Consider the following 24,860-nt stretch of genomic DNA (forward strand, 5'->3'; position numbering starts at 1 on the left):
TTAGGGACCCGAGCACTGACTGTCGCATCTACATCTCTGCACACAGGGCTTTAAAATATTGAGCTGTGTCACTGGGGTTGGAACCGCCGGCCTGCTTCATGCACACGAGCTCCGCTGAAGCATTAACCCACCGAGCTATCTTACCTGGACCCCCTGCTGCACGTGCACACAAACCTCAGAGGGTGCATCCGAGCTGTTTTCATTGGTTTGCAACCTTTCATGGTAGTTGAACTGAGATCTCTGCAAGGGGTGCATTAACCCCCTGAGCTGCGTGCCAGCAAAAGTTAATGGCTGAATTGTAACGAAGAAAATAGAATAATATAATGTTGCAAAGAGTTCCAGGGCAGCGCATGACTGACAGTCCTCAAATGAATCACTTTCATTAACTGCAGTTCTCTTTGCCGGGTGCCAGCTGAAATCACACCCAGCCTTCACTGTATGTACCCTGTCTTGTAAAACAAAATAAAAGGGTTTGAAACGCCTCTTCTCCCACTGAAAGGCGGCAGCTGCCTTCCCAGCGTTAGGGCGACCAGCATAAGAACCAAAAACATGCGTCGGGGTGTGTGAGGCCAGAACACCGCTGGAGCACGACGTAACACACACACACACACACACACACACACACAGAAACACAGACGCACAGAAACACAGACGCACAGACACACAGACACAGACACAGAAACACAGACACACACAGACCACCACCACCACCACCACCACCACCACCACCACGACGTACCCAGAAACAGCATTTCATGGGAAGTTCATCGCCTGTTACTAGAACCCTATGTAGACCAATACAACTAAATACATTTTAAAAAAGAATATTTGAAAGAAAACACAGGCACATGCCACACCTATGTCTAGACGGGAAAGACATCAGCAAGACTTTTGGAGCAAATTTAAGTAAGACGACATATGGAAATGGATAGCTGTAAACCCACTGTTCACGACTACTGCATCTACCAAACAAAAACTGTTTCCTTCTTTTTTTAATTTAAATCTGCTTGACACAAACACTGCTCACATCACTACTCACATACACATGTGACGCGATCAACAACCTGGTGCAGGCACTGCTTTCTGCTGCATTCAGACAGCGTTTGGAACAAGGACATCTTCTCGGACCCGCTCCCTGCGTGCTGACCCGAAATGACTGTGCGCTGTACCTTCCAGTGCAAACTTAATAGTGAACTTTCTTTTTTTTACTTCAGTAAATTTATTAAAGATTTAAAAGGGTAAAAAAAGTTAAGATACAATACATAATGATACAAATGATATAGGAAAAGAAATACATAAGTTCATTACAGTAATCGATCCAATAATAGATAGAGTAACTTAAATAGTATCAGACCAAATCCGGAGTAAAAATAACAGTCACGTTAATGAACCATATAGATTTCAATATGTATCATTATCATAAGAGTAGGGAACGTAAGAGGAGAGTGAAACAGGAGCCAGAAAGAAGGAGAAAGAGATGAACAAGAAGAAGAAGAAAGAGAGGAGAGGAAAGGAAAAGAAAAGGAAAGGATCTAATGTGGCGCTACATAAACACAACAAGAACAGACAGCATTCAGGTGAACTTTCTAAGAGAGCCTTCCTATCATGGTGTCTGCTGCATGGTGCACGCGTTGCGGACTCGGTACACACAAACGAATGAGGGGATGTGGCCTAACGGCTAGGGCGGTGGCCCTCGAAACTGGGGGACCGATGTCAAGTCTCTGCAGGGACGCTCGGCATCCTGTCATTCTGGTTAAATCACTTAACGTACCTGTGCCTAACAAAAACAAGAGATTTATAGTGGCAGTGGAGCATGAAAGCTTCTCGACGCATGGAAGGCGCAGCGTTCACGGGGGGGGGAAGCGGGGGATGTACAAGCACTGAAAGTACGATACGGCTGCTTTAAAAACAAGAACCTAACAAAGGTGGCAAATCCAAAAATGAATACAAGGTGAGGACTGACTTCATATTTTTCAAAGTCTGCATTTTGAAACATTTACAGACAATTTAGAAACGATAAGCGATCCCCCAACCCCGGATCTTCATGGCGGCGGCGAAAGTGAAAGCGCGTTGGGAGCGCACGAGACGCCGTCGCTGTGAGCGTGCATATCGGCTGCTCCCAGTCTGAATTGCAGACTGACTCACGCGTGCAACCATATCCCGTTAACAATCCTGCGCGCGTGACCAGCTCTTGTCTCTCCCATTGACAATGCTGCGCACGTGGCCAGCTCTTGTCTCTACTCGTTGTCGGCTGAGCCGACAGCTATCGTCTTGCGGCGAGAGCGCGCTTCGCACTTTCGCCAGGGCGAGACCTAAAAAGGGGGTTATTTATAATGCTCCAAAACTTTGAGCTGCTCTTGAAGGTACTTGCCTCAATTAACTCCTTCTATGTTTCCTTCTTCAGCTCTGCCTTTTGTCTAGCTAATTAAGCTTGGTACACCCTTTGACGGATAGTAACTAATTCAGTGTCCCTCGGGGTATGACCTAGGGCGTCCTTCAGTTTCATGGATGCAAAAGAGCATTCGGAGTCAAACCATCTGGTGCCCCAAACAAAGGGTCGTCGTACTGGACCACTAAGGATGTCTGTTATTCTGGAAGAATGACCTTAAAGGCTTCTAAAATGTCACACGGGTCCGCCAGTGGGGCTATACAGGTTGCTAACTCTGTGACACAGGGAAGATAACAATTCCTGGAATAACTCTGGGATTATCTGTGCCCCTTTTAACCTTTTTTCCCCCATCCTTAACTTTCAATAACCCGCTCTTCCCTGCCCCCTGGATTGGTGCTAAAAGTGGCCAGCTAATTTAAGCATGTAAGGGATTATGACCGTCGTGTATGCTGGCCTCGATGGAAAAAATCCTAAATCAAATAAAGGAGAGGGGTTGACACGAGGATATCATCAATAAATGCGCTACTTCCCCTCCCCACAAAAGAGAGATTAAGATCCTTTGTACAAGGTTCCAATTTGCACCTAGTCGAAAATGTCAAATTCATTTAGTAGGGCATTAAAGGGAGTCACCCTCAGAGCTGTGCTCAAAATGGATGCCTTTCACTCGTGGGCAGCCCAGATAAATAAGACCAGTTATCCTTGGATCCCCACATAGATCGATGTTAAAATCAACAGCAATCTGTTTCTGTGAGCTGCAGAAAAGTGATTCCTGAAAAAGGAACCCAACAGGGAAATATTACCAACAGCCAGGGAACAAGAGGTTGCATTGTAAAATGTAGAAGCCCCAATTTACAAGACACTTTGCTCAGCAACGATTGCAGACAGGGTTTATCTGTGGGCAACACCGAGATTCTAAACTCCATTGCTGGGGAAACATAAATCACTAGACCACCTTTAGATCTTCCTGAGCTCGAGGGAATAACTGATGCAAAAAATGACTGCTAACCCTCCAAGGGAAGCTATTCACATAGGCCCATGCTTCCTGTAAACAGATCCCGTTAAACTTTTTTATGAATAAGATCCATTCCGGATCAAGAAACTTGATATAGCCAGGCCAGCAATGTTCCATGAAATTAAGTTACAATCCTTTCTGTTCATGGAGGTACGGCCTTGCTGGCAGCAATCGTGCAGGTGATTTGGTCCATCCTTTTCCTGGAGATTTAGTGCGCGCCAATACTGCCATTTTTAATTTTGCCTTAAGACTAGATAGGAGACCGATTGGGGCTCTCCTACAGATATATTGGGCAAAATGTATCGCTAAAGTCTCCTACGGTAGTGAAATCTGAGGTTATACTGCCCTGGAGGAACTTCCAAGTGGTTGAAAATCATTTCTTGAAACTTCTTCTATGTTTGCCCCAGGGAATCTCAACCCTAGCGGTTCATCAAGAGGTGGGTATGTCTTACCTTTCCGACCTGCTGGCCCTTCTCCGCCCGAATTTGTCCAGGTGAGCTCGGTGACATGGCTGTACTTGACTCTGTCACTGGGTGTAAAGATCGAGTCAAGTATGTGTCCTACGATGTGTGGGGGTTGGTTACCAGCTTGGTGAGGCTGATGCTGCTCATGCTTTCGAGTAGGTTGGTGGTATTGGTATTGTTGGGGCGTTGAGGTAAAAATTGAGGTCTCAGAGGAAGATGTACTTTTTGGAGTCAATGACAAGCAAAGTGATGAATTCGGGAATGGCCTGCAAAAGCTGGGGGGAGGTCCTAGAGGTCTGTAGACGAGATTGCTTCCGATGGTGGTTTTGCTGTTGGTTCGGATTTGGAAGTTGAGGTATTCCATGATAGGGGTGACGTTTTCTTTGGTGGTGGTGCAGTGGATGGCTTCCTGTTGGATGATGGTGATTCTCCTCAGTGCTTATTGATGCGGTCCAGGTGTGCAATCTTGTAGTGGTCTGGCGTAGCTCAGTCGAGGATGCAGGGTTTAGGTAGTATTCAGTGAGGAAGATGACGTCTGGGGCAAAGGAGGTAATAGTGTCCCAAATCTTGGTGGCTTCAGTGTAGCAGTAGCAGTGGCAGTGGCAGTGGCATCAGGTAAATAGTTGTGCTGTGCATTGGGGGCGAGGTGCGACAGCAGTTGTTGCAGTGTCCTGTGTCCCGGACTTGGAGCTCAGCGGTGGTGTATCTTTGGGTGGTGACAGAGCCAGGGTTCCTGGTGCTGGACCCGGACAGGCTTGCCTTTGGTGTGCCTTCTGCATGCCAGTGTCATGCCGCTAAGTGCGTCCGCACTGCGGCCTCCTTGAATAGTAGGAGGGGCAGGCTAGAAGATGGGATGCGGGTGGGAAGGAGTGGGGAAAAAAAACAGCAGCAGCGGCTCATAATAATACAAATCAATAGCAGTAAGCAACAGTGAGCAAAACAGAAATGGAAGATTTACAACAGCAGTAGCAGAAAGACAAAATATAAATGATGAACGAGAGGACTTTGAGTCCCAGACAGCATCGAGCGATAACACATAGTAGCGGGTAAGAAGGTACGCAGACCGCGCTGGTGTATATCTTGACTTACAGAATGCCAATAGCCTACATACTTCCCCAGGATCCTTTCTTGATTATCCAGTATGGGGCGGGGGGTTGAAGAACAAGCCTATGTCGCAGTTGTGGTCCTGAGGGAAGCAGAAGTGTTGTAACCACCTCTTCTCACTGAGAAGACAATGGCGAGCCTCTGTTGCCATTAAACCTGATTATTGCATCTTGGTAGAAACCATTTTCTGCGCTAGCTGTAAATCGCCCCATTGCTAGAGTTCGTAGACCAGTGCCTTGTTCAGTTGCATAGTGAACCCGTACAAGAGAATTGATGCAATGGGGATGAAAGGTTTTTTTTTTCTACACGCTTTCTGGCTCTGTGCTCATTGAATTCTGCCCGTCTGTTTGGATGATGCAGTTCCAACACGGGGACTTGGCATATGAGGCTCTTTCTGCTCTGGCTGAACACTTTCTCAATGCATTCTCACAAAGTGCCTAATATGGATAAGAGGCAGGTGAGCAGAATCTGTGTTCTGGTCTACACACCACTGAATTGATTACTTTTGCTATGAGAATCAGTGTGATAATCCAACAGTGTACTTTGATGTGGTCCATCATATTTTCGGGTGATCTCCCATAGCCTATCCAGCAACAAGCACATACTTTTTGTTGCACAGTAGGCAGAGTCATGGCCAAAGCTTGAGGACAGCATCAATTCTCTTCCTTCTCAACTCCAGGTGGTGCTTCAAAACCACTTTATCCTCTAATCAAGCAGGTATTTGGAGCCAGTAGGGGGCCTAGATACAAAATTACCTCCCTTGTGTATGGACACTTTATTTCTTGAATCCTATGGCTCCTCCAGATTGTTCCAGTTTGTTATGCCATTTTCTTTTTGGACCCTGCTCCTCAAATTCATATTTTTATACCCAACTGTTGGCAGGCCAAATCAGTATCCTTTTCAAATAAGTGTTGATGTTGCTTGATTTTGTGGGACTATCAAGCTTGTTACAGAGGCATAGCATGGACTCTGCTTTTACTTTCACTGCTTCCTAGTTTCCAAGAAGGATGGGTGTGTAATAACAGTTCTAGGAGTGAGATTACTGAACTCATTCCTCAGGAAGAAGTTCAAAGTGATGGCCCTCATTCAAGTTCTGCCAGCTTTGTGCCACAAGTATTGGATGGTGTTGCTCGACCTGCCTGATTCATATTTTCCAGTGCTGCAGTCCCACAGAAATAATTCTTCCTTTGTCTTGCATTGGCTCAAAGCCAGTAACTTCAAGACTGGAGGTAGAAAGGAGGTTCATCTCGGACCACCTGCCAAAGACCGTGTCATTCTTATCGGTCCTGGGATGTTCCATGAACGAGCCAGTCTCTTCTTTAACCATCAGAGAGGCAGTCCTTTTTCAGGCTGTTAGACCTGGCATCCTTGGCATGGCTTCCCCTAATGTATTTTGCTTTCAGACCTCCTGTTTGTGCTGACTTTGTTTTTGGTAGCCCCAAGACTCTGCACACTTTATCATTCCTAACCAGTGCTAAAGTAATAGCAACCCACAGGAGAAGTTATGCTAACTTCAAGGTTGAAATTTTCCAGAGACACTTTGTCCATTCCCCTATAGGAGAAATAAGTGTTGACGAAGCAACGGATAGACTTCAGGACCACATCGCAATGGCTCTTGAGCACTGTTCACGACAGCGTCGTGATGCTAAACCCAGGCGCACCATGTCAGAAAAATGGTATGGGCAGGAACTGAAATCACTAAAAAGGAAATGTACTATGCTCGAACACAAATGGAGGTTGACAAGAACTCAAGAGACGAGGATAGTCTACAAGAAAGAACTGTCGCAATACACTAAAGCCATTAGGAAGGCAAAAAAGGACTACTTTTCTCGCAGAATTACAGAGAATAAAGACTCCTCCAAAGAGCTTTTTAAAATAAAAGAGCTATGTAGCCCTTCCAGTCTCTCATCTAATCTGATTCCCTCACAAATAAGCTGCGACAAAATGAATAACTTCTTTTGCGAAAAAATAGATAAGATCTATTCATCCTTTCCCAACCCCAATGCGGGCTGCCCGGTGGACCACGAGCCACCCACCTCCCAAGCCTGCTGCACTAGCTTCGGCCCATTCTCTGAAGAGGAAGTGGGCAAATCGATGCTTGAAATCAAATCTGGCTCCCCCCTGGACCCTTGCCCTCATCATATTTTCCGACAACTCATCCCTTTAATCTGCCCTGCAGTGACTCAAGTGCTGAATCATTCGCTAGAAGCGGCAGAATTCCCATCCAGTTGGAAGAACGCCATAGTCACCCCCCCTTTAAAAAAAAAGCAGGCTTAGATATCAACAACCCGGCCAATTACAGACCCATATCCCAACTTCCCTATCTGTCGAAAGTTCTAGAGAAACTGGTCGACCGGCAACTGTCTAGCTTTCTCAAAACTAACAACCTGCTGGATATCACTCAAACAGGTTTTAGGGCCAACAACAGCACGGAAACAGCACTCCTGGCCGTGCTTGACAACATCAGAATGCATGTGAACCAGGGGAAAACAGTTGCCTTAATACTGTTGGACCTCTCGGCGGTATTCGACACCGTCCCACACTATCTGCTCCTGGATACCCTAGCATCTAGGGGCATTAGGGACAGAGCACTGGGATGGCTTTGGTCTTTCCTATCGGATAGATCACAATCAGTGCACTTGGGCAAGTTCTCATCCCCACGCCGGATCATCAAATACGGAGTCCCGCGGGGGGCCTCGCTAAGCCCCACTCTGTTCAACGTTTTTGTGTCTTCCCTGGCTGGAATTGGCAGAAAGTGGGGTGTTGAAATCTGTTCCTATGCCGACGACCCTCAACTCACTGTAATCTTGGATGAGAAGAACAACCCCAAAGACAGGCTTCTAAACTGTCTCTCTGATCTGGCTGAATGGATGCACAAGCACTACCTTAAACTAAACGCAGACAAATCAGAGATACTGCTGTTTGGGGGCTACACTCAACTGTGGAACGACAGCTGGTGGCCAGAAGCCCTGGGCATCCCACCTGCTCCGACACCAACAGCAAGGAATCTTGGAATAACAATCAACACCTCCCTGTCCATGAAAACTCATGTAGCTGCTAAATGCGGTAAAGGCTTTGCAACACTAAAAATGCTTAAGAGTCTTTCCATGGATTCCAATAGAGTGAAGAAAGATCCTATTCCAGTCTCTTGATGAGTAGGCTGGACTATGGAAACTCCCTGTTCGTAGGTATGGCAGAGTATCTCTTCACCAAGCTCCAAATGGTGCAGAACGCAGCGGCCAAGGCTATCTGTATGAAAAGAAAATTTGACTCTGCCACGAGTTGTCTGCGTGATCTACACTGGTTGCCAATGAAGCAAAGAGCAACTTTTAAAATGTTGTGTATCACACATAGAGCACTGCACAAGACAGGCCTTCTCATCCTTAGAAATAGGATTCAGTTCTACGCTCCCACCAGGAACCTCCGCTCGCAATTCGCGGCACGGGCAAGAACCCCTAGGGTAAAGAGAGCCAGGATGGGTGAGTGAGCCTTTTCCCACATCGCTGCAATCAAGTGGAACGAACTGCCCATGGCCCTCCGACTCACAGAATGCCACTTGGCATTTAGGAAACAACTAAAAACCTTCCTCTTCCCCCACCTTGACTAATCCACTCGACCTATGCCTACTGCACACGCACCTTAGTAATCATAGCGCCGTGATATCCCATTGGGATGATTGTTAGCGCTATACAAGAAACTAAAATAAATAAATAAAGTGCCTGTGCTCTTTCCTTAAAACATGGTAACAATGGCTTATACCCAATTACCATAGTTAATTTACTTGCAAGTCCCTAGTAAAGTGTTACTAAATGTGCCCACAACCTGTGAATTAAATGTTACTAGTTTGCCTACAGCACTGTTTGTTCCACCCACTTAAGTGGCACTTTAAACATGTCTCAAGCCTGCCATTGCAGTGACTGTGTGTGCAGTTTAAACTGACATTTTGACCTGGCAAAGTAAACCTGTTGCCATGCCCAAACCTTCCCTTCTTATTGATGTCACCCCAGGGTAGTCCCTGGGCAGCACTGAGGGCATGGTGCAGTGTATTTAAAAAGGATGGGCACTTTGAAGTTTTGAATGTCCTGGAAGTGAAAAACTCTGTTTTTCACGACAGCAAGGTCTACCTCTCCTATAGGATAACATTGAAATTCCCTTGTTACATTTTATATGTGTAGTTTCCAAATGGAAACCGGTAACTCTTTCATGTTTCATGTCTTTGGAATTTAGGAACCTACCTTATGGTAAAGTTGGACTTTAAGTTACAGTTTTGAAAATGCCACTTTTAGAAACTTTTGGAGCATGCAGCCTCTCTGGGTTTCATGATTGGATGTCGCTGAGTGTTGGGCTTTGTGTATTAGTCTTAGACAGCCACACACAATGGGGAGCTTAGATGTGACTAGAGGTGCCATCACTGGCAGGATGGGAGGGAGGAGCTGGGTGCAGCCCTACTTACACTTAAATAGGGTGTGTGTTTGCGTCAACACAAAGGGCTATATACCCCCTACAGTTAGTCTGGAGCCAGGAAGGCATGGCACCTGTGCACCTCAAAGGCCTACCTCTAGAATTTTCTCCCCACTCCAAAGGCACAACTGTATACACATACTGGACCTCAGCCACTACCATTTAAATGCCCTTCTGGACCTGTGGATACTCTGTCAGGAAGGACTGCTGTGCTGCTACAATTACTGCCACTCTTCTGCTCTAAAGGAACTTCTGCCCCTCCCTGTCTGGGGAAGAAGAACTTGACCTGCAACATCATCTTGCACCCAGTCCACAGAGTGACTCCAATGTCCGGTCTGCTGGCCTCTTGATCCGAGCTTCCTGGCCATAAAAGGCTCCCAATCAGCTCCCTGGCCCAGCTGCAGCGCGTTGTTGACTTCCAAGTGGTGTCCCTCAGGTCCTTGTCCCCTGGTGTTGCTCAGCGAGCTTAAATCAAGCTTCTGGGCTCTTTGCGACCAGGCTGATTTGCACCAAGACTGTGCCGATCATACAGAAAATCAAAGTGGTGCAACGCCAGCCCCTCTTTTCTTACTGCAGCATCAAACACTTGCGGGGCACAGCCACTGCGAAGCTTCAGCCCACTCCTCCGCGACGCCTTGGCTGCTCTTTGCACCACGCTGACAGCCTACTGCTATACTCTCCTTGTGTCCATCTCTAACGTGGAGGGGACTCCTGGCACAAAACTTGAAAAAGTCAAACTAATCTGGGACTATATCCAACCTGTGCTTCATCGCAGTCAGCCTTAACCTTTGACTTTGACGTGGTCCAGCACGACCAGATGGCTGTGTGTGGCGCTTTGTGCTTTTAGCTGCTACTTAACACTGTATTCTTAAAAAATTCATAACTCTGGTTCTGTTGATTGGATTTTTGTTGTTTTAGTTTTGTTTTATTCATTAAATTCTGCTCCATTTTTCTACCCTGGTGTGGGATCCTCTTGTTTTGTGTTTTCACTGTTTTACTGTTTGAAGTGTTGCTCAAATACTTTACACATTGCCTCTAAGTTAAGCCTGGTTTCTCTGTTCCGAACTATCAGAGGGTTGAGCACAATAGAATTTAGGGTTTGCTTGACCAGGGATCACACCCTGGTCAATCATCAACCCAATTTCTTACAAGGGCTGTCTTGGACACAATCGCCTTGAACGACTTTCTAGTTCCACAGCAAGTCCAGGGCAGTCAGGTTGTGATCTCAACGGGCAAGAGGTGTTGTTCCAGCCCTGGTGGTACTCCGGCTCCTGGGCCAGCTAGCTTCTGGCATCTTTCTAGTGCCTCAGTGTACTCAAGCTTAGGAAAACCTTCTGGATAAGATCTGTTTTTTGATGATCTGACTCGCAGCCTCCGATGGTGGATGACCAATACTAGTTAGACCTGCAGAAACAGTTCTCCTCATCTCCTCCGGTAGTCATGGTGGTGACTGATGTGTTGTTTCAAATTTGAGGATATCACCTGGTGACATGATGATCAGATGCATCTGGTCTGTAGCGGAAAATGCAATCACTTAAATCATATGTAACTCCGTGAAATCCAATTGACCCTCAAGGCCTTTCTACTTCAGTGAAGGGCAAGGCTAGCAAACAACATGACCACCAAGTGGTAGCACAATAAGGAAGGTGGGTGTGGGTTTCAGAGGCCCTCTGGAGGTGTTGAGGTTTTGGCGCTGCTTGACACTTAGAGACCCCTCAACACCGGAGCAAGCACACTGTATGCATCATCTTGGTGACCCTATGTGGCATATGATTCCATAATGCTCTGGAGTTTACCTCTCAAGTGTTGCTAGGGGACACTATCCACCTTCGGCAGAGTTTCGTCTCCCTGCATGTGTTTTTTTTACCTCTGCCTGTAATCCTTCACGTGCTGAAGAAAATCAGGCAGGACTAGGCACAGTTCTGTCTGATGACCCCAGACAACACTCGATGGGTATGGTAGCCCAAACTATTGACTCTGATCATATGCCCTCCACTTCAGCTGCTTCTCCAAACAAAGGGGTAGAGTTTTACATGGGTACATCTGCAAACTACATCTCTGTGCATGGAGCTTGAGCAGACTCAACTAAGAGGTTTTTATATTGTCTCAGAAGTGGTGTTGTCATTCTGGCTGCTTACCACCTCTTCAGGTCTATATATTCAAGCCTTTGGCCTACATTTCTTGCCTGATGTTAAGAGAAGCAAGTTGATCCTTCACAGGCATAAGTGATTGATGGTCTGTTGTTTGCATTGTCTTTGGCCCAGCCAGGCATTTCTTGGGCACATTAAAGGAATATTTGTTGGCCCTTTAGATCTTTTTTTGTTTACCTGAAGAGCCATCATTTTTAAAATCATTGGTAGTGATGTGTTTTTAAATTAACTTTGACATATGTTTTCCCATGCTTGCGTCATTCATTATGTAGCGCTGAGATTTTAATTTGACTTTGAAGATTGTTGTGGTGCTCCCTTGGTGTCTCTCTGCTGCTGTACTTTGAGGCTCTTAAACTTGACAACTGTGTTTAATACCTCACGTCAGTGTTTTACGTCAGTGAGCTGAAGGCGTTCTCAGGCCAGATCTATATCCGGGGTCTCCAACCTATTCTGTAATATGAGCTACTTATGGTCCATGCAAGTTCTCCTCAGCTACTAATATTTGAGATGTAACAGACCATATCAGACCACTTTACATTAATGGCCATCTTATGCAAGTTTACCAGCAGCGACGCCTCAGTGCATCAGGCACGATTGCGTGCAGTAATGTGAAAATGCTTTGTCACTGTGGAATGCCTCTACATTGGTAATACATAACAGCCGTAGATGCAATGCCCTGCCACCAAGTTAATGAGAGTAGTAAAAAAAAATCCCCAACACCATTTAAATTTTCTCATTCAAAAATCAGCTTTAAATATATTTTGTAAATTCAGCCATTCTTCTCAGATTGAGTTCTGAAAAGAGGCACCTGTTCGTCCCAAATACATGCTTTTCAATTTTGGTACACATATATTAATTACCCAATTTAGTTGACTAGGCTGTACGCAGGAGAGCTACTTAAAGGTACCTCGAGAACTACCAGTAGCTCATGAGCTACTCATTGGAGAATCCTGTTCTATATACTATTTTTTACTTGACTAGCTGACATGTCCATCTTTTCTTTCAAACGTGGCATTACCTTTCCCCAAGAGGCAGACCATCACTCTCTCTGCCTTCTTTTCTCCACTGCATCCTTCTAAAACGGTACACCAGTCTGACCCACTATGTGCCCTTAGTTTCTGCATTGGTTAGACTAAGGTATACCATGTTTATTTATTTATTTATTTATTTATTTATTTATTCCATTTGTATAGCTCAACAGCTACCCTGAGGGTTTCCCGGGGCCTTGGATCGGTACAGAACCAGGGGGAGTAAGTTTATTATTCTTAATTCTTAATTTTGGTTGAAAAGCCATGCCTTGATACCTTTCCGGAATGTTACATAGTTGGGTTCCAGGCGCAGTTTTAGCGGGATAGAATTCCACAGAACTGGTGCCATATATCCGAAGGAGCGTCCGCCCATTCGTACTCTTTTAAATCTCGGGACAACAAATTTCGCCAGATGTGCTGCCGCATTTTGGACGACCTGTAGCAGTTGCGTGATCTCTTTGTTGGCACCAAGGAAAAGAATGTTCCCATAATCCAGCCTAGAGCCGATCAAGGCCTGAACTACAGTTCTTTGCACCCCTTCAGGAAGTTGCCACAAAATTTTCCTTCGCCATTTTAGGATGGCGAAACAAACTGAAGCTATTTTAGCAGCTTGAGCACACATCGTCAATTTGTCATCCATTATTACTCCTAGATTTCTGGCCGAAGGAACTGCTGCCGGCGGAGGGCCCATTTCTGTGGGCCAGTGTGTTGGTCCCCAAAGCTCTTTTTGTTCTCCAAAAATTAGCAGTTCAGTTTTATCTCCATTTAATTTTAATTTATTGGAGTGCATCCACTTTGCCATGTTCTGTAACCCATAGCGGAGAGAGGAGATGTTATTTTTATCAGTTGTCGACAGGGAGAACACCAATTGTGTATCGTTTGCGTACGAAAAGATAGTAAGACAAAATCTTTCCGCTATGCTCGCTAGAGGGGTAATATAAATATTAAATAGTAGCGGGCTCAGGATGGACCCTTGTGGGACTCCATAAGGGGAGGTTAGAGTATTGGAGACTTTATTTTTCGAGAAGACCTGATTAGATCTATCTGATAGACAGTGTCCTAGCCAATCCAATGCCTCTTACCCCTATTCCCTCTAGGGTTTCAAGTAGCATTTCATGAGATATGGTGTCGAAGGCGGCACTCAAGTCTAAAAGAATGAGTGCCACCGTGCCACCATTGTCGAGCTTTTGACGGATGGTTTCCATAACTCCTAGTAGGTTGGATTCAGTAGAGTGCCTGGCTCTAAAACCCGACTGAGAGGGATGCAGTAGCTTATTGGTGTTAATAAACTCCACCAACTGTCTATTAACATGTTTTTCTAAAATTTTAGAAAATATAGGGAGAAGCGATACATGTCTAAAATTAGAGAAAATCTCTGGATCACTATTTGCTTTTTTCAGTAGTGGTACTACCATGGCGTGCTTCCATTCGGTTGGCACTACCGCTTTCCTTAATAATGCGTTTAACAGTATTCTGATGACATTTAGTGTATCGGGATCAAGTTGTTTAAAAATGCCAGCTGGCATGGGGTCGTTGGGGGAACCTGACTTAATGCTGTTAAGAGTTTCTACAAATGTGTGCTGGTCAAAAGGCTGTCAGATTGTCAGTAATTTCCCAGGATTGTCTACCAGCTCGCTAGTCCCACTGGGACTCGGGGCTACTGACGGGGTTAGGTTAGGAGCATCGTCACCACCAAGGGCTGAGTAGATGTTGGCTATTTTATCATTAAAATACTTCGCAAGGCAATTACATGGCGTTGAGGACAGCGTTGGGGGTTCTGGGTGAATCGTAGCACCCGCTAAGTCCTTTAGAACCTTAAATAGGGTTCTGGAGTTGTTTTGTGCCTCTAAGATGGTGCTTTTAATAAAATCTCCTTTTGTTATTTTACATAACAGATGGTAGGCCTTTAAAGCTTGCTTGTATGTATCTTTACTGGCCGTGTCATAATCTTTCCTCCATTGTGGAGAAGTGTGGCTCAATGATTAGAGCGGCAGACCCTGATGCAGAGGTCTAGCCCGGGACCAGGGTTCAATTCCCCGCCTCAGCGGGTCTTGGGCTCAAAATTCCACGGACCTGATAATTCTCGCCTCTGTGCCTATTCCAATCATGGAGTCCCACTCTGCAACTCTGGGCAATAGCTTGCTTAATCTCCACAACGGCCCCCACAACGCTAAGGGTGCCTGGCCTCCACCTTGGGGGTGCCTAGGAGTGGACGCCTCACAGGGAAAGCCAGGATGGGTTCCACAGCGGTATTCGTACAAGCGCCTTGAGACCCTTGCGGGTGAGTAGTGCGCTATACAAGTATCAATATATTGTCTCTCCAGCTTTTTGCATTTGCTTTTTTCTGTTTTTAGCCTTTCGGAGAACCAGGGGACTGGAGGTCTGTAGGATTTCCGGGTATTCCTCTTGATTGGAATAACTATCTCTACAGCTTTGGCTAACCAGTTATTAATTTTATCCTGATCCCTGACTTTGAGGTCGTCAAGGTTTAAATTAGGTCTAGAGTTTGTTAGCTGGGAGTTAAGGTCATCTATATTAAGTTTTTTCCAATTTCTGAAGCAAGAATTCTCAGGCTTATCCAAAGCTTTAGTTTCGGGCAACCTGATTTCATATCCAATCAAATGATGGTCGGACCATAGTAAGGGTAGTGCAGGCTCGCATATAAGGTTATCAAAGTTGGCAAAGATCGGGTCTAATTGATGGCCTGCTGTGTCAGTGGGACCTGTATTACATAAATGTACGTTGAGGGACTCTAGGTCAGCTAGGAGGTTAAGAACCATAGGGCAGTTACGGTCATCGAAGTGCAGATTAAAATCTCCTAAAATCGAGAAAATGGATGCTTCTAACAGAAAAGGGGAGATAAACTCAGGAAGAGCTGCTACCCATTCTCCAGCGGCCCCAGGGGGGCGATAAATCAAAATTCCCGTACAAGTAATTTGTGGTGTGAGAGTAAGTTTGAAAAGACCTGCTTCGCAATTGGCCTGCGTTAGGTCTTCCCATTGACAAGAATTTTTTTTATTGCAAATTATTCCAATATCACCCCCCCCGTTTGACGCATCCCAAGGGTATAGTTTGGCGGTAGAGCTGTAGCAATATCCGGGCCAGAACTGGCGTTAAGCCGTCCGGTTGAAGATCCATTAATAAATTAAAAATATCCTCCTTATGTTTCGGAAGAGATCTACAATTTGTGCTGATGAATGTAAAATGTCTAAATACATCGCCATTTGACTTAGTATTATTTTCCTTTTGAATCCAACTGTTCTCTCCTGTTATTCCTAACTCTGAGTGGGAGAAGGAAAATGCGCATTCATTGCATTGGGGCGTGCGGTCCTCAGGGTTCAGAATATCAGTGTTGGTGACCCTTGGGTCTTAGGTTATACAGCTCTCTCTGTGAATAAGTGACTGATTTTATAATTTGGGCGGGGGGGTGGCCCCTGGTCCCGGGCGGGCGCAGACAGGCTTGCCTTTGGCGCGCCACCGGCGCACCCGCTGCGCGCGTCCGCTGCTCGTTGAACACATAGCCTGATTATATGTTGTTCCGGCAGTGTTCCTGCCCCCCGACCTCTACCCCGGAAGAATGTCGCTGCCCCGCCTTCACTCCCTCCACATCAAGCGGGAAACCCCGTGGTGGATCGGGGAGCCGGCGGACAGGACTGCGGGTGTCTGGAGGATCTGGGCGAGGCAGTAAGTGCTTTTTAAAACAACAAAATGGTTTTAGAATCAACTGTTTTTGGAGTTTGCTGGTGTGGGTTAAGAAAAAACAATGGATTTTCTTGTGCATCAAACAGTGTTGGGCCTTGGACAAAACGAATCCACCTAGGTGAAAGCAGTCACTACATCCATATCTTGGGGTGGGCCAGTCTTTGACATCTTTCAGGCTGCCACGGGGGCATGTGTTCATAATTTTACCAAGCACCACTACATCAATTCTGCAGTCTTTATGTAAGAAGGAGGTAGTTATTTTGTCCATGCTGCCCTACAGGACATCCTAGTGTAAGACCTCTCAGGCCCAACTCCTTGAGGAGGAACAGAGACACTGCATTGGTACTGATTCAGAAGGTAACTTAACAGCAGTTAAAAGTAGTCATCGGAAGACCAAGTTATTTACCATTGGTAATGCTCTTACTGGTGGGTATTCAATCCACAGATTAGTCACTGCCTACCTGGCTCTCCATTATTTGGAGTGGACTGTTGGAAATAATAATTATAATGGTCCCAAGTTAGTTTTTAGCAAACTGCCACACATCGCAACTGAGGGTATGGAAACGCATAGGAGCTAATTGATGTCAGCCTACAAACTTCTTTAGGTTTGTCTCGACCTGTTCGGATTCAGATCACAGTCGAGATGTAGCTTAGTGATGCCACATATTGGCATACAGGAACTATTGCAAGAATTTACAGATCGAGTCTAGCTTCAGAGGAGATTCACAAGCTAGGAAATATGCATATCTTTTAGTGTCCAGCAGAAAAAGCGTTCCCAAATGTAAGTCATTTATTAGTCTACTGAGCTATCAGTAGACTAATGAATATGAATGAAGCCTATCAGATCTGCTTAGCCATGCTTTGGTTGTCGTTGTCGCTGACTCCTTTCAGAGAAAAAAAAACAAATGGAGAACTCCAGCCTCACACTGCACAGTTTTTGGGGAGACGCTTCTCGTTTTTATTTGCATTAGATGAACTCGAGGCATTTCTGCTGATCCTCTGGTGCACATGATTGAATACAGACTTAGAAGCCAGGGGAAGACCACTTTTAGATTTGATACAGAAGTAATTTATTCTCCAAAGCTTAATTTGCATATGTAGGAAAATATTTGCCTGCTTGTTGTGATAATAGAAACATTATGAATTTTTGTTTGCCCCATCTACTGTCCCAAAGGGTAAAGATAAAACAAGCAACTGTAAACTACCCTCTCTAGGATTCTAACATCCTTTTTAATCGATAAATTGCAAAACGGTTGCCACCTGACCGGTTTTATGCTGACATAACTGGTATTTTATAAAAAAAAAATCACCTAAAGCTGGTACTTTTTCCCCCTTATCAGTGTTTACTTTTAAGAGTAAATGTTAGAAGTAAATACTTTAAAATGTGTTCTACAGCTGGCTTAATGAACCCTGGCTGATAGTTAAAGTGAGCAAAGAGAGATGTTAAAAATGAATACAGACCATTCCATACAGAGTTCTACTTAGGAAGCAGGTCTGGGCCTTCGGATACTCTTAAAGTGTGAGCATATGGCGTGTTTCTCTCTGGGAAACATGGCAAGCCTAATTGCAATATAGTCGGTCCTCAAACTACTGTAGATCCGATTGGAACATGTCACTTTTTTTTCTTATGTGAGAGGAATGCATTCCTCCTCTAACAACTAATAGGTCTCGCCTATGCAAGAGTTGTTGACTTTTCCAATGTGTTTTAGCCATGTTGTACAACAGTGTGTCTGCTGCTCAGCATGACTAAAAGTTAGTAGAGGAAAGTGGAGTGTTATGGAATGGAGTAGTGTTGTGGAGTGGTGTGGAGCTGAGAGGAGTGTCATGCAGTGTCCTGTAGTAGTGTGGTGGAGTGGTGTAGAGTAAAGTGGCGCAGAGTGACATAGTGTGGAGTGGGATACAGTATTGTACATTGGAGTAGAGTGGAATAGTGTCGTAGAGTGCCGTGGAGTGGCAAGGAGTGTCGTTGAGTGGCATAATGGAGTGGTGTCATGGAGTGGCGTAAAATGGAGTTAAGTGGAGTGGCATAGATTGGAGTACGGTCATAGAGTGGTGGAAGGTAGAGTGTCGGGGATTGTCGTAGAGTGGAAGGGCATATTGTTGAGTGAAGTAAAGAGGCGTAGATAAACGTGTCATAGGGGAGTGGGTTGGAGTGTCGTGGAGTGTCATAGAGTAGAGTGGCATAGATTGGAGTAGAGTGGAGTAGAGTCTTGGAGTGGAGGGGCGTAGAGCGGTGTAAAGTGTCTTTGGGGAAGTGGATTAAAGTGTAATAGAGTGGAGTGGCGTAAAGTGTGGAGTGTAGTAGATTGGAGTGGCATTGAGAGTTGTAGAATGGAGTGTCGTAGAGAGGAGTGGAGTGCCCTAGAGTGGCGTGGAGTAGTGTGTCGTTGAATGCAGTGGCATAAAGTGGAGTGGAGTGTTGTATAGTAGAGTGACATAGGGTAAAGTGGAGTAGAGTGCCTCAGAGTATCGTGGAGGGGCGTAGAGTGGAGTAGAATGGAGTACTGTAGAGTGGAGTGGGCATGATGTGGTATTGCACTCCCATTATAGACAACACATTGCTAATTGAAATGATGAATACATTTTTACTGATAAAACTATACAGCGCACAAACGATAATGTATGGAAATGTCATCACCTAGTGTATTGATTTGTTTTGATCGTATTCAAATGTTTGTTTCCAGTACAGAATTACAGAATCCAGGATTGCAAAAAATGCTTCCTTTGTGCTTACCTGATGTAGTGCGAAATATTTGCACAGTTCATTTACAGACATTTACATTTTCTTGTGTGCTAGGACAATTTCTTTAGTAAGTAAGTAAAATAAATGTATAGAGTGCACTGTACCCACAGCAGTAGCAGAACCCAGAAGCTGCAATGAGGCAGGGAGAGCAAACGTAAATGACAAGAAAACCTTGCACAGAATCAAGGGATGGGGAGCCAACCCCCCTTTCACATCCCCAGATTGTCAGATAAAGCCACTCAATTTGATGTCAGAGAAAGAAAAGTAAAACCAAGCTCCCTTGGAAGACCGAGCATGACATTTTACCTCTGTTTTTGAATGCACAGCAAGTGTGACCAGTACAAAATGTAGAGGGCTGATTACAGAAAGCGCAAGCAACAATGTGATGGATGGAATGCTTGGATTCATCTCAGCCACTGTTGATCACCCGGGCCGCATCCCAATCCATTGTTTTTCGTTCACAATGCCTCTTCAGTTTGGACCCAACCATATGTAAATCAGTTGACCTTGGTCCACATGGAAACAGGCCAGCCTGAATTGCCAGGGCAGGTCCTAACTGAACTAAAACACAAGCAACTCTGAGCCGGTTTCGCCCTTATTGGTGCTTTTCAGCCAGGTATAGCTTGGTTCCAGTGGCCCAGTGAACCTGGGACTCACGTCGGCGAGGACGTGGCCTGGCAGTTCGGACTGGAATGTTACTGTGAGGAGCAAGGTCAAGGCTGATTTGTACATGGCTGGGTGCAAACTGAGGTGGCATAGTGAACAAAAAACGATGGGTTGGAATGCTACCCCTAGCAGTTGCCTGTGATTAGACGATTACAAGCATTCCTCCCAATACCTTTGGTGTTTTTATTTACAGAACGTAAGTACTCGTAGGAGCATACTGAAAATAGGCCCGTACAAAGACATGGTAGACAGCCTAAAACAAATGAGGCCAGCTAATAGAAAGCAAGCAAATGTGAGTTACAAACCACAAAGCCAATGGTAAGCAGTGACCGATTGCATTCTTAGCCCAGCTTTTCGAATGCCCCCAAGATGTCTTTAGCAAACCAGACCGCACAGGTCTGGTAGGCTTTTACCTAAAAGGGGCAGACCTTCGGGGCATATACCTCGGCGGTGACCAGTGGTGCATCCAAGACATTCTAGGTTAGTCTACAGTTTGAAGCTTCCTCAGTTGGTCGGGTATAAAATGTCCCAGGCCTAAAGGGAATGACGCTTTGAACAGGCAATGCTGAGCAAGAATCACCTTAGAATATTGACAGTGTTCCCGCTTTGCCTGGGAGCATTTTCAATAGCTAATTGCTTTTCAAATGAAGTACCTACTGTGACAGAGGCGCGCTTTATTCAACTCTTTAACGGGAATTGCTAAAAAAACCTTTTAGGAGAGGCGCTTGCAAAGGCTCAGAGCGCAGGTGGAGGCTGAACAGTGCTTTTACACGCCGTGGGGAGTCGGGGATGCAGAAGTAGAGTGTAATCATCACTGTGGTATTTTTAGATTCTTTTAAAGTGCAGCATATCGCATGCAAATAGGAAACACCGCTTTCCTCCATTGTTGTTACCTTTGGACTCCAGAAACCCTCAACAGCCCTACCTGTTAAAATGACATTTTATGTTTTGTTTTCAGCAAGGGGCTTAAAAATCTGATTTATTAAGCCAAACATAATCCATTGTTTTTGGAATCACATTTAGCATTGTGCTCTCAGATTTAAATTTAAAAAAAGACTGTGGTTGCATGTGTTTGTGTAATAAATAATTTACAAGACGGTCACGCATATTTAAGTAAATAGTTGTGGGGTAAAGAAATGCAAAGAGACTAGAATTGTACTCTAAGCGGGATTCCTAATGTTGGGAATGGAATGTTATTGACAGTTGTATGTCGCTTTTTACCATTATGACACTGTAGTGCATTCTTAATGGGGAGACCCAATTGCGAAGCAGGGAGGGCTATTGTTCGATTTGTGTATGTTTGTTGCTGTTTAGTTGGTTGAGGTTAGAAAAGCGTTTTTCCACTGTCTAGAAGTGATTTTTGAAAGTTGACTGGAAAGTAAAAGGAATTTGATCTAGGCAAGGTTCTTTGTTGTGCCTTATTTTAATGGGCTTAATTTTTTTTATTATTTCAGATCGAAGTACTTTAGAACCTGCACGACTGGAGAACACTACACGATAGAGGTAAGTGTCCTCTGATGCCTTGTGTTGATCTGTTTCCAAAGGTTCTGCATGCTTTTCTGGAATCTTCCTGACTTGAGGCCATTGCAACCTCGGAAGGGTCGTTGGAAGACACAATGTGGTGCATGTCATGAAGACACAAACCCTACCTCGGTCACTGCCTGTCTCCTGCTGGTCTTAACGCCCTGCTTCATTTTACCACCATCTGAAATTAAAATATTGGGTGCTCTTCTCGACCAAGTAATGTTTGATTTGTGCCGCGTGCCAGTTTGCCAGTTTTTTCCAGGCACTGTTTGTTCCATTGTGTTTTTTAGTTGCCTATTCAAAGATTAACCAACACTCTGCATAGACTGGGGTTTCTAAAATCTGTAGATTGGGGTGGGGAGGCAGATGACCACATTGAGTTTACCATTTGGCTTGTCCTGACCCATCAGTTATAAGTCCTGTGCAAATTAGTAACGTTGAACCTGTAGATAATGGATATCACATGCTCGCCTAAGTGGATTACAAAAGGAGGAAAGGGGAATGTCAATAAAGATTCTGGTTACCTGCTGCCACAACCTAGGCTTGACTTGGAATTGCTGAGAAAGCTTAAAGAACTAATTAGCTGTTAACATTGCATTGATTTGTCTGCAAGTATTTGTTATTCTCGACACAGGATGTTATGCCAAGTGCACTGGGTTATATTCAGTGTAAACCTGGAGGCTCATAACATTGCCTGTCCATTTCCTGACTCATTTAATAGTAAATATGTGTTAGATTTTAGGTGAATGGTGGAGTTTGTTGAAGATTTACAAACTGTTCTCTAAATGAAAGAAGTCTTGACTTTTGTCCAGGCTACCCAGCTAGAACAGTGGGGGTTTGTTCAACACTTGGGGCCCTATTATGATGTTGGTCGATCGTGTCGAAAATGGGACTGCCTGACAAGGACTCAGAGGTTCTGAATTACGATGCGACCCCCTTCACAGCGGTCATAGTGTATTTATGTATATATGTGTGTATGTATGGGCCTCAGCACAAGCAACAATAGTAAACATGCACTTTATAAACATCCCTGCACCGTGTGGCAGCACCATGTGGTGCCTGCCACACAGTGCAGGGATGTGCCTCATAGTGGAGGTTGTGGAGGGACAGCGTTCCTGCTAGGGGCCCCCAAAGTCCGTGTCCATCTGCCTTTCTATGGCGGTCGGACCGCCATAGAAAGACTGACCGAAAGGGACATCGTAATCCCTGCGGAATACAATCCGACTGCTGGGCCGATGGGCTCAAGGAGCCAGTCAAAACGGCAGCCGTCAGTCCCTCCGTATGCTGCCTTAGACTGCTGCATCGTAATGCGGCAGTTGGACCGCAGGGGCAGATATCGGTGCGACCACAACTGGTGGCTGGTTGGTTGTGGTCCGACTGACATCGTAATGAGGCCCTTAAAGATGATGAATACGTTAGGGACACATTAGGTATGCTTAAAGTTATATATTGATTTTTGATGGATACTTACAACTGCAGATTCCTCACTTTTCGAATCTCCCAGTGCCGGATTGAATTTGGAAATTTTTGCCATAGCTCCTGCATTCTGACAGGGGTTGCCTTTCTTCCTCTGTGGCAACCCTATCCCGCCTCTGGACATAAAGATACAGAGCCATGTAAAGGTGCCACCCCTGTGCACTAATTTTAATTCCTCTCTTTCCTGTCCTGAAGACTGGATCCAGATCTCTACTCCGATCGATTTCTGTTGTCACCATCTTCTCAAATTAGTTTTGCACTCTGGGAATGTTCAGTGATGGTGCTCATGAAGATAACCAGTTTCGACCTGTGCAGTGCATATTGGACCAGATGTTGGTGATGGAACTGTATACTATTTGTTTGTGGTACCCACGATCAAGCATGATTCCAAGTTGATAGACCAAGTGTTCTTCATACATCTGAAGAACACAAGAAGCTAGTTGTTTCTTGCTCAGGTAGGTCTCTGGCAAAGATGAAAAACAAGCCAAGGAAGAAGCACATGAAGGTCACCCGTAGTTTCTTGACTTCCAGATCCAGGGGGAGATCACACAGTTGACGGTTGCAACATCTGAACCCAGTCTTCAGTGTCCGATGCTCGGTCAATTTCAACTCTGCTGCAAGATGTAACCTTCAAGAAAGCCATGCCCCAGAATATAAACGTTAGTCCAGCTCCTTCTGGCACAGCTTCTCGCCCCATGGAACTATCTGGATCTCCAATAGGGCTTTTGCCTGCAGGCCCTTCTCCAGAGCCCCCTACCTTCATCCCTCCACCTCTTTCAATAGAATCAGCTCACCCTGTCAACGGTGCCAGGCAATGCTTCCACCCAATTACCTCTTGGCTCCACTGCCCGACCTTCCACATGCATTGGCTCGAACTTTGGATCCAGAACAGTCTTTAGAGACAGTCCAACCTGTCTGAATATTCAACTAACAAAGGAGATGCTCAAGCTGATAAGGACTCTTCTGCAATCCCTTTGTCTCAACAGAAAATTTATTTTATTGGGGGGATGGCGGGGGGGGGGGGTAATTTTTAGGTTGAATGCGGATGCCAGTCAAGGCCTCCAACATGTCATACATGATAAAGATGATGTTGAGGAGGCAGATAATTTATTCCCCTTCCCCACCCCCAATATACAGACGCTGGCCTTTACCTTAGTGTGCAAAATGCCAGTGGCGTTGATAACTCTCCGAAGTCTGCATGGGATTCACCTCTTGTGTCTCCAATGTAAGGAACTGTTTCCCCTGCTGCAGTGGCCCACAGAACCAAGTAAGTCCTTAACTTAACAGTCCCCAATAAGGTACCACACAGAAATTCTCCAACCTGGCAATCTATATCAGAGACCTTGTTGTCTTTAAATCATTTCCCGACCAACTCAGTTCAGGCAGCCTGGTCAAAACCATTTTCAGTTTCGGCTGTGAGTTCCCGGTTTGTGAGATGTCACAGGCCAGCTACAGGTGATCCAAAATGTTTGACACAACACACAACTTCTGACAGCCTTGTAGTTCAGGCTTTTACGAGTAACATGAAATCAAATTATTTCACTTCCGCTCCTCCAGATAGGTAGTCAAAACAGATCAACACGTGGGCAAAAAGGATTTTCTTCTGCCTGTTGGCATTACAATAACAGAAAGCAGTTTGCCATCTGGCCTGTTACACTCATACCCTTTAGGACATAGCACGCAAGGTGTTGCTTGTCTGGCTTGAGGACATGCAAATTCCTTCACTTGGACAGTAACTGATGATCATGATGCTGCTAAGTATATTGCATTCCGGATTGGACACTATGAATTCTTTTGCCCGTGTTCTGGGTACCAGCGTCATCATTGAACGGTATATCTGCATGCATTCCACTGAATTCTCAGGGAACACCCAAGCTGCCTTGAAATACATGCCCTTCAATGGATCTTTGCTGTTTGGCCAGAAGGGAGTTTTAAGGACAGTGGAACTTCAGCTCACTCACTGGGGTTACTGTGTCCTACCTGACAGGTACATCAGCAGCACAGGAGGTTCAAAGGCTATTCAAGGAGTTTTCCATATCGCCAATGGTAGCCCTTGTAATCCATAGAGCAACCCACACAGACCTTTAGTGGTGGCAGGTGTAGGGCCAGTGCCAAAGGTCAACAACAGAAACAGCAGTCTA

The 24,860-nt window shown here is 45.2% G+C and overlaps 1 protein-coding gene across 2 annotated transcripts in view; it reads left to right on the top strand.

Annotated features, from left to right (window-relative positions):
• AP1AR (adaptor related protein complex 1 associated regulatory protein) overlaps positions 1-24,860 on the top strand; it is a 185,511-nt gene that overhangs the window by 46,507 nt on the left and 114,144 nt on the right. For both annotated transcript variants that reach the window (XM_086961575.1, XM_086961574.1), the window contains exon 2: positions 21,174-21,222. In XM_086961575.1, the coding sequence (XP_086817701.1) occupies positions 21,174-21,222 (49 nt within the window). The remainder of the gene's footprint in view (positions 1-21,173; positions 21,223-24,860) is intronic.

The sequence above is a fragment of the Lissotriton vulgaris genome, chromosome 3_1 (assembly GCF_964263255.1).
Source record: "Lissotriton vulgaris chromosome 3_1, aLisVul1.2, whole genome shotgun sequence".
NCBI lineage: Eukaryota > Metazoa > Chordata > Amphibia > Caudata > Salamandridae > Lissotriton > Lissotriton vulgaris.